The sequence below is a fragment of the Dreissena polymorpha genome, chromosome 3 (assembly GCF_020536995.1).
Source record: "Dreissena polymorpha isolate Duluth1 chromosome 3, UMN_Dpol_1.0, whole genome shotgun sequence".
Taxonomy (NCBI): Eukaryota; Metazoa; Mollusca; class Bivalvia; order Myida; family Dreissenidae; genus Dreissena; species Dreissena polymorpha.
The window spans coordinates 7,438,010-7,455,009 of NC_068357.1; the positions used below are offsets into that span (position 1 = coordinate 7,438,010).

Genomic DNA, 17,000 nt, shown 5'->3' on the forward strand with positions numbered 1-17,000 from the left:
AACCCCCCTTGGGTCAAATTTGGCCCCACCCTGGGAGTTAACTTGTTTGCCTTTTACACATGTATGTATATGGTAGAAAGTTTTTTTACTTATCATGTACCATTGTTTGGTGTTTCGGACAAGGGTTTGGTATTCGGTGTTTTACATTAAATGGTGGTCCTCTACCAAGTTTGTTCAAATCATGCCTCTAGGCCCTGCGCTAGGAGTAGCTTGTTTTCTGTATAAGTATTGAGTGAAAACTTGATTAATCACCATCTCTGAAACAGCAGGACCCAGAGGTTTGCTAAACTCCATGTAGCATTTTAAAGTGGTATTGAAGCTTGTTATGTAACATCTTATAGCACTAAGTTTTTTTAAATCATGCCCCTGGAGTCAAATCTTGCAATGCCCTAGTGGTCAAATTACTTATAATGATTTGTTAAGTAAATAAATGTCATATTAAACAAAATTCAGGCAAAGTCTTCACATTGAATTTGGGTAAAACAGTTTCTTAAAAGTGCTCTGTGAAATTTGGTCCATGAAAATTTCATCCACATTCTCAAAATCGTGTGTATTTTTTTCCAGTTGTGTATCGATAGGAATGCCACACAAAAGCTGATGTCACAAGTAACTGAATTTGTTGCACTTTATACGCTGAAGAACATAAGTCAGTCCCCCTAATGTCAGCATTCTACATTTGTCCAATGCGTTTTTCGTCCAGTGGAGCTCCAGACCAGCACTTGCATACGTCTGTCTGGTCAGGAGCTACCCTGTCTTCGAATGAGATCAGGAATCCTTGCATTGCTTAATAGCAGACATGGTAGCTTCTGATCAAAGTGTGCCAAAGTGCAAGCTGATCTTCAGCTACGCTTGCTGCATATGGCATAAGACTCATTTTTGAAATATCAAGGTCATATTAAAAACTTGTCAACTTGTTAAATGGTCACGTTTGTAAAAGTTGAGTGTGATAGTTTTGTATCTAGTAAAGAAATTTCATTTTATGTACAATATTTATTTTCTTGTTACATACTAAGAGAGGTTGTTATGCAATTGCCATTGACGGATGTAAGTCCATAGCCCCAGACTTATGGTGGTGTGTGAACAAAAATTAAGTAAGGAGAAAAATTAAGACTAGGTTATTGTTGAATACAGATAAAAGCTATTTAGAGAGGCCTAGAAAACTTGTTCCACAAGCCATTGCAAGTGGTTCATTTTTTTGTGCCAAGCCAAAAAACATATTTATTCAAAAATCATCTGGTATTCTATTTTCTCATAATTTTCTAAACACTTGTTGTCTTAAGTTGGAAAACAAATACACAAATGGCAGAAGTTAGTAGAAAAACATTATAGTTATAGAAAAACATCACAATTATATACATAACATAACTAAATAATTTGTCTGAGTGTGACAGCTAGTATATCCCTGCAAGGCTGAAATAAAGCTTAGTTTGCTCATTGTGGGTTTATTTCGACAATACATCCCTGATCATTGGATAAAATTATTGTTAAAGCAGAAATGAAAATACTACACATTTATTTTGCCAAAAGTTTTGGAATGACACTCTTTTCTTTAATGCTCAAAATGAGAATTATTTGTTTGCGTTGTTTTCTCTCATTTGGATAAGTGACGAGCATGTGGACAAGTAACTTTTTTTTTAAACAATCAACTCATGTTTTTTCTGGAAAAGAAAACATTGACATTGCTCTAACACCTATTTGTCACACAAACTCTGCCTGTTTTCAGGACCCTGATGTGCCTCTGTTCTTGCTGAGGAACGTGTGTTTCTTCTGTGATACTAACGGTATTGGTGCTCTACGACAGTGCTTTGAGAAGGCCTCACCTACCACTCTTCCATTCACGTTTGCGCACACGCTCATAACACTTATAGCCAATGTAAGTATCTGTGCACACTTCTTAAGATAGAAATGTTTTGCTGTTTATTAAACATTTCCCTCTCAGAAGCAAAATGAAAATGGCTTTGTGCAACTTGCAGTCTGTTCAGGTTGTATACTGTTTGCTGCCCATCAGTATATATGGGTTGGAAATGCAGCTTAAAAAATGAATCTAGTAAGAAAGGAGTTAAATTAAATTTAACTTTCTGAGGGACTACAAATGCGTCAAAATACATATCCAAGTGGAGAAGGGTTAACAAATAGTCTACTACTCTATTAGAGTCATGTAAGAAAACTTGTAAAAACTGTTTGCATGCTATCTTTGTTTACTGAGTATTCGATAAGTATTTGTTCAAATTATATTGATTTTTGATAATTACAATGATGCAAGCTAACAGCACTTGGAATTGCAATCAGAGGACAGAGATTGTCAATCCGTTGTTAAATGGCTGATAAATATTTGATAAACATTAGGGAATATTTTCTTAAATTGACTTATTTTAACCAGTACCACCGATTCATATTAATTATTTGTATGCAATTCTTCTATAACGAGGCCATTTTTAAATTTCCTTTATTCAAAAAAAGAGAAACATTTACATAAGTCCTATCAATGACCTACATTATTTTAAAAAATCATAATAATACAATCATTTAATCATTGAATTTCCTTAAAAAATCATATCAAGTCATCATAAAATGCTGTGCTCCACCCCCTGTTGTTCATTTATTGTTTCATGCTTGATAATCCACTAAGCCTCTTTCTGGGACAATTGGGCTTAATGCATGTGCCTACAGTGTGGTCCTTGATTAGCCTGTGCAGTAAGCACAGGCTAACCCGGGATGACACTTTCCGTCTAAAATGGATTTTTGTTATGAAGCGACTCATTTAAACAAAAATTTCATAAAAGTGGAAAATGTCTTCCCGTTCCCCCACTTTACGCACATGCATTTAGCCTTGTTTTCTATGTTTTCAAGTTGCGGTTGTGGATGAATATCCCCACTGTGATGCAGTGCATTGTGCCATTAAGGACAGCTGTGATAAGGTGAGATATTATAACAACAATAAATACATTTTATTTTATATGATAAGTAGTTACCCTTAAATTTCTTGTTCTGTCATGAACACATTAGGGCTCATTGTTTTGGGACGTTATGTGTCAACATGTGTTAAAATAATAGACCGCTATCAAATGTAAGTAGTACATTGTAAATTTTTAAAAAGTCACCACTGAAGTCAAGATGTGACCATACTAATATGTTTTTGTTTTTATACGCCCGTCTATGACGGGACGTATTATGGTATACCCCGCGTCCGTCCGTCCGTCCGTCCGTCCGTCTGTTAATGTCGTACGCTACGTCAAATATCCTTTGACAGATTTTCTTCAAATTTTAACACAATCTTAATATTGATAAACCCTGATCCCCTTTCGTTTTTGACGGAATTCTGAATTGTCGTTCCAGAGTTATGGGACTTTGTTCGTCAAAATTTCGTGATTTCATTGAATGTCCTACTGTAGCTATATAAAAATGTTAAAGTTGTTATAACTTTGGTATGCTTGGACCTAGAGTCTTGAAACTTGACATGAAGGTTGGCCAGAACTAGTAAGTAACCACTGGACATTTCAAGGTCATTCATTTGAAGGTCAAGGTCACTGTGACCTTGAATGTAAAAATGTTAAAGTTGTTATAACTTTGGTATGCTTGGACCTAGAGTCTTGAAACTTGACATGAAGGTTGGCCAGAACTAGTAAGTAACCCCTGGACATTTCAAGGTCATTCATTTGAAGGTCAAGGTCACTGTGACCTTGAATGTAAAAATGTTAAAGTTCTTATTTCATGTTATAACTTTGGTATGCTTGTACCTAGAGTCTTCAAACTTGAAATAAAGATTGGCCAGTACTAGAAGATGACCACTGGTCATTTCAATGTCATTCATTTGAAGGTCAAGGTCACTGTGACCTTAAATGTTAAAATGTTAAAATTGTTATAACTTTGGTATGCTTGGACATAGAGTCTTCAAACTTGACATGAACGTTTGCAAGCACACTTAGATGACCACTGCTCATTTCAAGGTCATTCATTCAAAGGTCAAGGTCACACAAGGTCACTGTGACCTTAAATGTTAAAATGTTAAAATTGTTATAACTTTGGTATGCTTGGACATAGAGTCTTCAAACTTGACATGAAGGTTTGCAAGCACACTTAGATGACCACTGGTCATTTCAAGGTCATTCATTCTAAGGTCAAGGTCACTGTGACCTTAAATGTTATTGTTGTTCATGTATCCTACCGTAGCTCAAATATCCCCCGATGGATTTTTTATACGCCCGTCTATGACGCGACGTATTATGGTATACCCCGCGTCCGTCCGTCCGTCCGTCCGTCCGTCTGTTAATGTCGTACGCTACGTCAAATATCCTTTGACAGATTTTCTTCAAATTTTAACACAATCTTAATATTGATAAACCCTGATCCCCTTTCGTTTTTGACGGAATTCTGAATTGTCGTTCCAGAGTTATGGGACTTCGTTCGTCAAAATTTCGTGATTTCATTGAATGTCCTACTGTAGCTCAAATATCCTTCGATGGATTTTTTTCAAATTTCAACACAATCTTAATATTGATAAACCCTGATCCCCTTTCGTTTTTGACGGAATTCTGAATTGTCGTTCCAGAGTTATGGGACTTTGTTCGTCAAAATTTCGTGATTTCCATGCTCATGTACTTATAAAATAAACCATGTATTCAAATACAAATAAACTGAAGTAAAAAAATGATTCAAAGGGTTATTTATTACCTTACTACTTCATTGGCGAACGACGGGCGTATCATGCGCTCATGGCGCAGCTTTTATTTAGCTCACCTGAGCACAACGTGCTCATGGTGAGCTTTTGTGATCGCCTTTTGTGCGTTGTGAATTGTGTGGCATCAACATTTGCCTTGTTAACTCTCTAGAGGGCACCTTTATTGTCCAATCTTCGTGAAATTTGATCAGAAGAATGGTCTCAATGATATCTTTGATGAGTTTGAAAATGGTCACGTTTGCTTGAAAAACATGGCTGCCAAGGGGCGGGGCATTTTTCCTTATATGGCTATATATGGCTATAGTAAAATCTTGTTAAAATTCTAGAGGCCACATTTATTGTCCGATCTTCATGAAACTTGGTCAGAAGATTCATCCCAATAATATCTTGATTTGTCCCAATGATATCTTGGATGGGTTCAAAAATGGTAACCTTTGCTTGAATAACATGGCTGCCAAGGGGCGGGGCATTTTTCCTTATATGGCTATAGTAAAATCTTGTTAACAATCTCAATGCGGGGAATTATGTGGTCAGATTTGAGAAAAATGGCCGCCATTTGATGGAGAAATTGAGTCTTCAAACAGGTTCATCTACCTTATTACTTTCTTGTTTTTAATTGGATAACGCCTATCATAAGGCCATTTTCTCTCAAATCTAACCACGTGATTCCCCGCATTGACTCTAGAGGCCACATTTACTGTCCGATCTTCATGAAACTTTGTCAGAAGATTCATCCCGATAATAACTTGGATGAGTTCAAAAATGATGCCGGGTGGTTGAAAAACATTGCTGCCAAGGGGCGGGGCATTTTTCCTTATATGGCTATAGTAAAACCTTGTTAACACTCTAGAGGCCACATTTATTTTTCATCTTCATGAAACTTGGTCAGAAGATTTGTCCCAATAATATCTTGTTATCACAGGTGAGCGACTTGTGGCCTGAAAGGGCCTCTTGTTTTTACTTTTTTATAGCTATATAATAAAGAAATGAAGCTAAATTTTTAAATTAAAAAAATGTTTCAGGAAACTGCAAGTGAAAAACTAATTGCCTGAAAAACGATCTTGAACACTAAACAATACTTTATTATCCAGTATAACATGACCTCTCATATATGGTACACATTTGTTTGTAGGTACATGCCTAGAAACCTGCAGAGACAGTATTGAATTTATTTCCTTCTCTCCTTCATAACACAAGCTTCATATTTTCTATTGTTTAAGATTTGTCTTTTTTTGTAGAAATATATTTCTCTTTATTGTAGATACATGTGTAAGTTGTCTGACAAAGACCTGCGTATGGCCGGAAATCGTAACATGACTGACCTGATGTGGGCGGCGGTAAAGGAACCACTTGAGACGCACTTCACATTCGACAAGGATGGCCTGGACCTGGCATTTAAATATTTCACGTGTTCAACACTCACTATACGTCTAGCTGGGATCAACCAGTTGAATGTAAGAGTTGATGTTTGAAAAAACTGGCATATTTTTAACCATTTTTTAGCCTGACTATTCAACAAAGAGTCTGACTTTACTACTCACCCAAATGTCAGCGTATTGGTCTGTGTAATTCTCTTGTAAGAGTGAAGGTGTCACCATTCAATATCATTAATATCACCATTTTTAGCTTGACTATTATATATGAAATATATATAGTGGAGCTATCCTACTAACCCCAGCGTCACCGTTAGCGTTGGCGTGCAAATGTTAAAGTTTGCGTACCACCCCAAATATTTCCTATGTCCCTTGACATATTGCTTTTATATTTTGCATACTTCTTTACCAACATGACCCCAACCTATAAACAAGAGCAGACAACTGTATCAAGCATTTTGTAAGAATTATGGCCCTTTTTCCACTTAGAATATGCATATTATTGATAACTCTATGTTAAAGTTTGCGTACCACCCCAAATATTTTCTATATCCTTTGACATATTGATTTCATATTTTGCGTACTTCTTTACCAACATGACCCCAATCTATAAACAAGAGCAGGCAACTGTAGAAAGCATTTTGTAAGAATTATGGCCCTTTTTTCACTTAGAATATGCATATTATTGATAAATCTATGTTAAAGTTTGCGTACCACCTCAGCTATTTCCTATGTCCTTTGACATATTGCTTTCATATTTTGCATACTTCTTTACCAACATGACCCCAATGTATTAACAAGAGCAGACAACTGTATCAAGCATTTTGACAGAATTATGGCCCCTTTTATACTTAGATAATTGAACATTTGGTTAAGTTTTGTGTTTTACTCTTTAAACAGTTTTGTGTTTTACTCCTAAAGTATCATAGCTATTGCTTTTTAGACTTGAAAAACTTGCTAACTATTGAAGGGGACTGTACAGGGCAAGTTGCATAACTCTGGTTGGCTTTTTAACGGATTTATGGCCCTTTTTTGTCTTTGTAACTTTGAATAGTTTGTTAAATTTTGTGTTAAGAACCACTTTACTTTTAAAGAATCAATGCTATTGCTTTCAAACTTCAAATAGTTTCTTTCTATCATGATGTTACTGTACCTGGCAAGTTGAATTTGACCTTGACCCTTGAATGACCTTGACTCTCAAGGTCAAATTAATAAATTTTGCTTAAATTGCCATAACTTCTTTATTTATGATCACATTTGATTCATACTTTGACAAAACAACTCTTACCTGACATACCACAATGGACTCCACCCAAACCATCCCCAACGCCCCACCCCAGAATTCCCCGCCAAAATTTTTTTTTTCTTTTTTTTAAGCTCACCTGTCACGAAGTGACATGATGAGCTTATGTGACCGTGTGATGTCCGGCGTCCGTTGTGTGTGTGTGTGTGCGTCCATCAACAATTTGTTTGTGTTGACAGTAGAGGGCACAGTTTTCATCCAACCTTTATGAAATTTGGTCAAAATGTTTATCTTGATGAAATCTGGGTTGGGATTGTATTTGGGTCATCTGGGGTCAAAAACTAGGTCACTAGGTCAAAAAGTAGGTCACATAATAGGTCAAATAATAGAAAAACCTTGTGTAGACAATAGAGGTCGCAGTTTTCATCCAATCTTTATGAAATTTGGTCAGAATGTTTATCTTGATGAAATCTGGGTAGGGATTGTATTTGGGTCATCTGGGGTCAAAAACTAGGTCACTAGATCAAAAACTAGGTCAAATAATAGAAAAACCTTGTGTAGACAGTAGAGGTCGCAGTTTTCCTCCAATCTTTATGAAATTTGGTCAGAATGTTTATCTTGATGAAATCTGGGTTGGGATTGTATTTGGGTCATCTGGGGTCAAAAACTAGGTCACTAGGTCAAAAACTAGTTCAAATAATAGAAAAACCTTGTGTAGACAATAGAGGTCGCAGTTTTCATCCAATCTTTATGAAATTTGGTCAGAATGTTTATCTTGATGAAATCTGGGTTGGGATTGTATTTGGGTCATCTGTGGTCAAAAACTAGGTCACTAAGTCAAAAACTAGGTCACTAGGTCAAATAATAGAAAAACCTTGTATAGACAATAGAGGTCACAGTTTTCATCTAATCTTTATTAAATTTGGTCAGAATGTTTATCTTGATGAAATCTGGGTTGGGATTGTATTTGGTTAGTCAGGTGAGCGATTCAGGGCCATCATGGCCCTCTTGTTCGAAATATCATCTTTTAAATGACCACACAACCACATTATACCCCCCTTTCCATGATGGCTTACGTTATACTGTCAAGCATTGGAATAGTCAAGCACGCTGTCCTCTGACAGCTCTTGTTACTACATATATGCAATTGAATCATTATACATTAGATAAGAGATTTTGACCAAGTTCCATAACTCTTTCTATCAATTTAAAAGAATTATGTCCCTGTTTTTACTTATTTCTTTTGGAAGGTCAATTTTTAACTTTTTCATTACAATGGTTCCACTTCAGGTATTCAATTATAAAGTAAAGGATCATTTTGTGAGGTCACTGATAAAGTTCCATGACTCTTACCAATAATTTATAAGAAGTATGCCTCTTTTTATGCCCACTGTAGGGTGGCAAAAAGCAGTTGAACTATCTGTCTGTCTGTCTGTCCGTCGTCCGTCCGTCCGAAAACTTTAACATTGGCCATAACTTTTGCAATATTGAAGAAAGTAACTTGATATTTGGCATGCATGTGTATCTCATGTAGCTGCACATTTTGAGTGGTAAAAGGTCAAGGTCATCCTTCAAGGTCCAAGGTCGAAAATTCAAATCCAAGGGAAGTAATAAGTTTTGAAGGGAGACAATTATCTGTACCTGCCAAATGATAAAAAAAAAAATAAAGCGGCGCAATAGGGGGCATTGTGTTTCTGACAAACACATCTCTTGTTGTACTAAGAAACCTGGTTTAGGTAAACATGCAATGTCTCAATATCACTGTTTCAACTGCATGTACTAAATTGAAACATCACAAATGTATTTAGGTCATTGTGTGAGGTTCCTTACCAAGTTCCACAACTCTGTTGTGCAATTATGCCTCTTTTTGTACTTCTGAAACTATGGTTAATGTTTTTGTGCTATTACTCCATATCTCTATATTTACTATAGACATTGAAATAACACATAGCATAGCAAGCAAGGGATTGGATTTGTAGTTTGTGGGTTCAAGGTTACAGTTTACTAAAAATTGTTAACATAGTTTTTGCTCTTAACATTGGATGGCAGTAATTTTATGTAAATTTTGTGTATAGGTAGCTAATTACATAAGTTTGTTGGGATTGCAGTTGGGGCCAGTACGATCAAATTCACTGTTTGTAAAAGCGAAAAAATTGTTTCCTCTCAATTACTTGAGTTTTGATGAAGGTATTTGTTTGCAGATAGCTTGCATTTCTGTCCAGTTGGGTCAAAGTTAGTGATGCTTAAAGTAGATTTTTTTTTAGTCTACTGACATAACTTTCAGATTAAGTGTTCTTTTCTTTCCATTCCATTGATTTTTGACATAGTTATGGGCTTTGGACTTGTGATTCACAAACTCAGATCTTGTTTTGATCTGACATTCTTCCAAATCTTTTCTTTTCATTAATGGATAAATTGATAGTTTTGTTTTTTGCTAATACTTGTTTATATGCATAATCTTTATGCATTAAACTGAATGATTGTCTAAGGGAGATGACTGTAATGATATTCAAGAAACACAACTCTGCATATTGGTTGCATTGCTTTCAGAACCAGATCACCCTGTACAATGAAAGCTGTAACAACGAGACACTGATGGATGCTGAAAGGTGAGTAACAACCAATTAATTGAGCCGTGCTCTGCGAAAAGGGGGTTAAGTGCATGTGATTAAAGTGTCGTCCCAGATTAGACTGTGCACAGGCTTTTCAGGGACAGCACTTTCTACTTTTATGATTTGTTTCGTTTACAGAAAGTCTCTACTTAGCAAAAATTCTGTTACGCAGAACGTGTTGTCCCTAATAAGCCTGTGCGTACCGCACAGGCTAGTTTGGGAGGACACTTTGTGCACATGCAATAAAGACCTTTTTCAAGGAGCATGATCAAATGTTATTATATTCTGCAGTTTATGAGTAAAATGGATTGAATTTAAATCAGCAATTCTTAGTTATACCAACATTTAAAATAACAATATTTTTCCTCATTCCTCTTTAGTTACTGAATATTACAGTAAATAATTAACATCCTCAGCAATGCCATACAAAAATTGGTCAAATAAGGTCATTATTTTGATATCGTTGGGGTTATTGTTTTCAAGAAATTCACAAACCTTAAACCTTTTAAAACATTAAGGAAAATAGATAATGTAAAAGTATTATACCCCTATTACCAATGGTAATGGGGGCTATATAGGAGTCACTTTCTGTGTCGGTCTGTCAGTCAGTCTGTCTGTCGGTCGGTCTGTCGGTCTGTCCCGAAAGCTTGTCTGGGCCATAACTAAGTTGTTCATTGTGGGATATTAAAATCATTTGGCACATTTGTTCACCATCATTGAACGGTGTGTCGCGCGAAAGAATTACGCCGTTATCCCAAGGTCAAGGTAACACTTTGAGCTCAAAGGTAAAAAATGGCCATAAATAAGCTTGTCCAGGCCATAACTTTGTCATTCATTGTGAGATTTTAAAATCATTTGGCACATTTGTTTACCATAATTGGACGGTGTTTCAAGCAAAAAAAATTACGCCAATATCTCCACGGTCAAGGTAACACTTTGAGTTCAAAGGTCAAAAATGGCCATACATGAGCTTGTCCAGGCAATAACTATGTTGTTCATTGTGAGATTTTAAAATCATTTGGCACATTTGTTCACCATTATTGGATGGTGTGTTGGGCGAAAGAATTGCGCAGATATCTCAAGGTCAAGGTCACACTTTGAGTTCAAAGGTAAAAAATGGCCATAAAAAAGCTTGTCCAGGCCATAACTTTGTCATTTATTGTGAGATTTTAAAATCATTTGGCACATTTCTTCACCATAATTGGACGGTGTGTCAGGCAAAAAAAATTTACGTCATTAGCTCCAATGTCAAGGTCACACTTTGAGTTCAAATTTCAAAAATGGCCATACATGAGCTTGTCCGGGCAATAACTATGTTGTTCTTTGTGAGATTTTAAAATCATTTGGCGCATTTGTTCACCATAATTGGACGGTGTGTCGCGCTAAAGAATTAGGTCGATATCTCCAAGGTCAAGGTCACAATTTGTGTTCAAAGGTAAAAAATGGCCATACATGAGCTTGTCCAGGCTATAACTATGTCGTTCATTGTGAGATTTTGAAATCATTTGGCACATTTGTTCACCATTATTGGATGGTGTGTTGCGCGAAAGAATTGAGTTGCTTTCTCCAAGGTCAAGGTCACACTTTTGAGTTCAAAGGTAAAAAACGGCCATAAATGAGCTTGTCCGGGCCGTATCTTTGTCGTTCATTGTGAGATTGTAAAATTATTTGTTCACCATCATGGGACGGTGTGCCGCACGAAAGAATTATGTCGATATCTCCAAGGTCAAGGTCACTCTTTGTGTTCAAAGGTCAAAAATGGCCATAAATGAGAATGGCGTAATAATTCTTAAAAAACGTCATAAATTAGCTTCCCTTGTTTTGTAAAGACGGCATGCAAAATAGTCTGTGTCAATGCGGCACGTGGGGGTATACATCACGTCTTTGACAAAGCTCTAGTAAATTTTAATCAACTCATGATAAAAAATATATATCTGTTAAGTTTGTCTGCACCACTGTTGATATTTTTATCACAAATACAGGTGTAATACAATAGATAATCTACCAAAAAGACACACAGATAATCTATTTAATTCTCTGGCACCATTTCAATGTTACAATACTTCTGACAGATAATGCCATTATGCATTTTGTAACGTAAAACTTTTCTCGTGCTTTTTCATTAATCATTAAAATAAGATTTTTTTTTTTCAACCTTAAGAAACAGATTTGAAGTAACATACCGGTATGTGTGTTGTTCTGTTTTTACCCTTATGCATGTTATAATATTTTTAACCAGGTTTTCCGAAGGAAAAAACTGGTTATTAGATTGGCGAATGCGGGCGGGCTGGCTGGCGGGCTGGCGGAACAAGCTTGTCCGGGCCATAACTATGTCGTTCATTGTCAGATTTTAAAATCATTTGGCACATTTGTTCACCATCATTGGACGGTGTGTCGCGCGAAATAATTACGTCGATATCTCCAAGGTCAAGGTCACACTTTGAGTTCAAAGGTCAAAAATGGCCATAAATGAGCTTGTTCTGGCCATAACTATGTCATTCATTGTGAGATTTTAAAATCATTTGGCACATTTGTTCACCATCATGGGACGGTGTGTCGCACGAAAGAATCACGTCAATATCTCCAATGTCAAGGTCGCCACGACTAAAAATAGATTTTTTTTAAAACAAACTTACAAAGGGGGTTAATTTTGTTTGTTCATTTCAAAAGTTCAGTTTGAGTTTTCTCCCTTTATCAGATTTTTTTTTCACAATGAAAACCTGGTTTTGTGACAATTTTGTCCCTTGTTATCTGTATATTTGTTGTTCTGTTTTTGCTGGTATTTATCTTTGTTTATGCACTTTTTACAGGTATATTTCTTGTTCTTCCCTTACCTGTATGTTTGTTGTTCTGATTTTTTCTGGTATGTGAGTTGTTCTGTTTTTACCAGTATGTGTGTTATGTTTTTATCCGTATGTTTGTTGTTCTGTTTTTATGCACCCGAAGGAGGGCATATAGTGATCACACTGTCCGTCTGTCTGTCTGTCTGTCACACTTTTGGGTTAAGGTTTCGAAAAAATGCTCATAACTTCTATGTCGCTTCAGATGTAACCTTCATATTGGTATGCATGTGTATATGGACAAGGCTTTCCATACGCACAAATATCTTGACCCCTTTGACCTTGACCTTGAACTTAGGGTCGGCGTTTAGGTTTCGAAATTTGCGTTTAGGTTTCGAAAAAGCATTTTTGGGGGGCATATGTCATCCAAAGGAGACAGCTCTTGTTACTGATATATATGCTTTTCTGTTTTAACCAGTATTTGTGTTGTTCTAATTTTACAAGTATGGGTTTGTTCTGTTTTAACTGCTTGTGTGTTCTTTCTGGGGGTTTTACCGGTATGTATGTTCTTCTGTTTTTACCGGCATTTCTGTTGTTTCGTTTTTACCATTATGTTAGCTGTTCTGTTTTTACCGCTATGTTCGCTGTTCTGTTTTTAACAGCTGTGTGCTGTTCTGTTTACAGGGAAGGCCAGCAGTTGGCAAAATGGCTGATTGACAATAAAATCATCGAGCATATCTTTGGGCCCAATCTTCACATAGAGGTACCAATGCATCCAATCTATATGTTTTGTTCGATTTAACAAATATTAAGGCTTCATCTATTAATTTGTATGCTATTCAAAATGTATTCTAAGTTAGTTACTGTTAGTTTATACTTATACACTTTCTTTTTTCATGAAATTTTTCTTTTAAATTTGAGGAAGTTGCTTCTAAACCAAAATCCAGTCAAGGCAGAAAGTGCTGTCCCATAGTAGCCTGTGCAGACTGCACGGGCTAATCTGGGACAACACTTTACACACTTGCACTAAGCCCTGTTTTCCCCTAGCATGGCACGTCTATTTATGTTTCAGCTGATCAAGCAGAGTCAGATCATCCTAACCTTTCTGGCAATGGAGGGAAGAATCACCAACGAGCACATAGACTGCATCTGGGCCGCTGCACAGGTAGGCTGTGGGATACTTATAAGCTAAGGAAAGGTCAATGAGACAGATAACAATGTATTTATACCCTCCATCACCAATTGGATGGGGTGGGTACTTGAATCAATATGGAAATCAGTAAGTCCATCTGTCTGTCTGAATACATAAATTGGATAGTTCTCCTTTAAAACATTTTACAATCAAACAAACACGCATTGATATGACACTGTACAGTCACAATTTTATAATTCTCGATTAAAGATAGCAAAAGTCATGCCACTTTTCGAACATTTTTTTGTTTTTTGTTACAATTTGCTACATATCTATTTATCATGACATAAGAAATCTGGGGTAATCGTCACTGCTGTTCTAGTTCTGTGCTAGTTTTAGAAGGCTTCAAACTCATCAGGTAGCTTTTATTTGTAAAAAGATGTCAACTATGTGCCTTGATGGGACAAATGATCTTCAAACCCATAATTGGTTATGATATAGTTTTCATATGGAAATGATTAGCAAATTAAACAAAATGAAACATGTCTTAACCTCAAAATACAGGTGAACTTCCCTAATGTATGGTAAAATTCTCCTCAAATTCTCATTTGATTAGTAGCTTCAGAAAATTGAATAGTTAAACATTAGCATTATTGTGTTTACATCACATAAAACTAAGGTTTGTTTGATTTTAAAATAATTAAACTTAACTTGAACACTTAAAATGTCAAAACTATTTCTAACTTATGTAGGACTTTTTGTAAAAAAAAACTGCTTTAAACGTGAAATCCCAATAAAAGTGACAACTGTCTCAAGTATCAAGTCAAGAATGCCTTGATATACTATATGTGACCTGATTTCAGCTGAAGCATTGTGGGAAGCAGGTGTTTGAGCTGCTGATACCACTCATCAAGAACCTTGAGCTGCATCCTGTACAACACCTCCTGACACTGGTGTCTAGTCTGGAAATAGCAGCACACACAGAGTCGGTGAGCGCATTGGGTTTAAGTTTAAACATGTTTATTTAAGCTCGATCGCATCAAAAGCTAAATGCTCATTTGCAACGCTCTGGAGTCTGTTTCTATGACTTGAACCAGTACTTGGTGTCTATGGGGTGATCTAAAGAACTCTACCACAGTAGGGATTTAACATGTGACCCCCCGGTCGCTAAGCGGACACCATATCCACCATGCCACGGCAACCTTTGTGTTGTGTTGGTTGAAAAAGCCACAAAAAAGCTTATAAGAATTCCCCTTTATCTAAAATTCCATAACACTCATGCATCTTACATGTGAATGAATTGTCTGGAAAAAAAGACTTTTTTGGTATAAACTTCAACTACACTCGTTGGTGTTTATTTATAAATATAAATATTATATATATATAGATATATTTCCAAACAGTTCTTACTGAGATGCAGAAAAAGGCTATGCAATTAATGGAATAAAAGCACGAAATTAATATTAGCTGTAACTTAGACACTTCCAAGGCCACAGCAGCCTTCACTGAGTTGACATGCAATTACAGTTTCTGTTTCATTATCGTCTATGGACATATTATTGGCTTTCACTACAAACTGTAAGATCACCTTGCTACTGACAAAATAAAAGGCAATATCCGTAAAACAAATTTATGACATCATTGGGCCACTTGTGTATGAAAAATTTGTACATTCATTAATATTGATCTATTAATTTGAGAACACAGTGAGTTCATTGGAGGACCTGAAAAAGAGGTCAGGTTTGTAGAATATCCAGTAAGAATACAGGCTCAATGTGAGGACGATAAGTTGTAATGGTTTTGGAAAAATGACCGAGATTAGACAAAGAATACACTAAATATAGATATATTTTCTTGAACAACTCTGCATCTATTTTTCTTCTAATCTAAGTTAACATTTGTAAATAATACATAATAAAATTTATTAGCTCGACTATTATATATGAAATATATATAGTGGAGCTATCCTTCTCACCCCGACGTCGGCGTGAGTGTTAGCGTCTGCATGCAAATTTTAAAGTTTTCGTACTACCCCAAATATTTTCTTTGTCCCTTGACATATTGCTTTCATATTTTGCATACTTGTTTACAAACATGACCCCAACCTATAAACAAGAGCAGACAACTCTATCAAGCATTTTGTTATAATTATGGCCCCTTTTCCACTTAGAATATGCAGCAAGTGTTAAAGTTTTCGTACTACCCCATTTATTTTCATTGTCCCTTGACATATTGCTTTTATGTTTTGCATACTTGTTAACCAACATCACCCCAATTTATAAACAAGAGCAGACAACTCTATCAAGCATTTTGTCATAATTATTGCCCCTTTTATACTTAGAATATGCATATTATTGATAAATCTATGTTAAAGTTTGCGTACTACCCCAAATATTTCCTATATCCTTTGACATATTGCTTTTATATGTTGCATACTTGTTTACCAACATGACCCCAACCTATAAATAAGACCAGACCACTGTATCAAGCATTTTGACATAATTATGGCCCCTTTTACACTTAGATAATTGAACATTTTGCTTAAATTGCCATAACTTCTTTATTTATGATCACATTTTATTATTACTTTGACAAAACAACACGTACCTGAAAACCACAATGGATTCCACCCAAACAATACCCCACGCCCCTACCCAGAATCCCTCCCCCCCCAACCTCCCCCCCCCCCCCAATTTTTTTTTAAACATCAATTAATAAATTACCACACCCCACATTATACCCCCCTCTCACCCCCTACCCCCCCACTCCCCCCATTTTTTTTAAACATCTAATAAATTACCACACCCCCACATTATACCCCCTACCCCCCCCCCCCCAATTTTTATTTGTGTGTGTGTGTAAACATCACCTAATAAATTACCACACCCCACATTATACCCCCCTCTCATCCCCTTACCCCCCCCCCCACCCCTACCCCTCCAATTTTTTTTTCCTTTTTTATTTTTAAAAGATCGTCTAATAAATTATTCAATATGAACAATTTCCCCATGATGGCTTACGTTATACTGTCAAGCACTCGAATAGTCGAGCACGCTGTCCTCTGACAGCTCTTGTTAATTCAATAATTAGTTTCCCAGACTCAGCTGACATAAATTTACTTTCTAATAGGCTCTGCCAGTTTTCAGCTTAAGTGGGAAAAAAACTAATTAGTGTGATAAGTT

The 17,000-nt window shown here is 36.2% G+C and overlaps 1 protein-coding gene and 1 long non-coding RNA gene across 5 annotated transcripts in view; both read left to right on the forward strand.

The window, feature by feature from the left end:
• The window catches only part of LOC127872860 (ubiquitin carboxyl-terminal hydrolase 34-like), a 130,260-nt gene that overhangs the window by 7,183 nt on the left and 106,077 nt on the right, over positions 1-17,000 (forward strand). The window contains exons 6-14 of one of the 4 annotated variants that reach the window (XM_052416301.1): positions 565-606; positions 1,724-1,873; positions 2,851-2,918; positions 5,940-6,132; positions 9,845-9,903; positions 12,068-12,091; positions 13,371-13,449; positions 13,759-13,851; positions 14,682-14,807. In XM_052416301.1, the coding sequence (XP_052272261.1) occupies positions 565-606; positions 1,724-1,873; positions 2,851-2,918; positions 5,940-6,132; positions 9,845-9,903; positions 12,068-12,091; positions 13,371-13,449; positions 13,759-13,851; positions 14,682-14,807 (834 nt within the window). The remainder of the gene's footprint in view (positions 1-564; positions 607-1,723; positions 1,874-2,850; positions 2,919-5,939; positions 6,133-9,844; positions 9,904-12,067; positions 12,092-13,370; positions 13,450-13,758; positions 13,852-14,681; positions 14,808-17,000) is intronic. The other 3 variants (XM_052416302.1, XM_052416303.1, XM_052416304.1) reach the window with 3 other exon arrangements.
• On the forward strand, positions 3,138-4,651 carry LOC127872863 (uncharacterized). The gene is made up of 2 exons (XR_008045820.1): positions 3,138-3,823; positions 3,979-4,651. It is a non-coding gene; the product is annotated as an uncharacterized LOC127872863 (long non-coding RNA).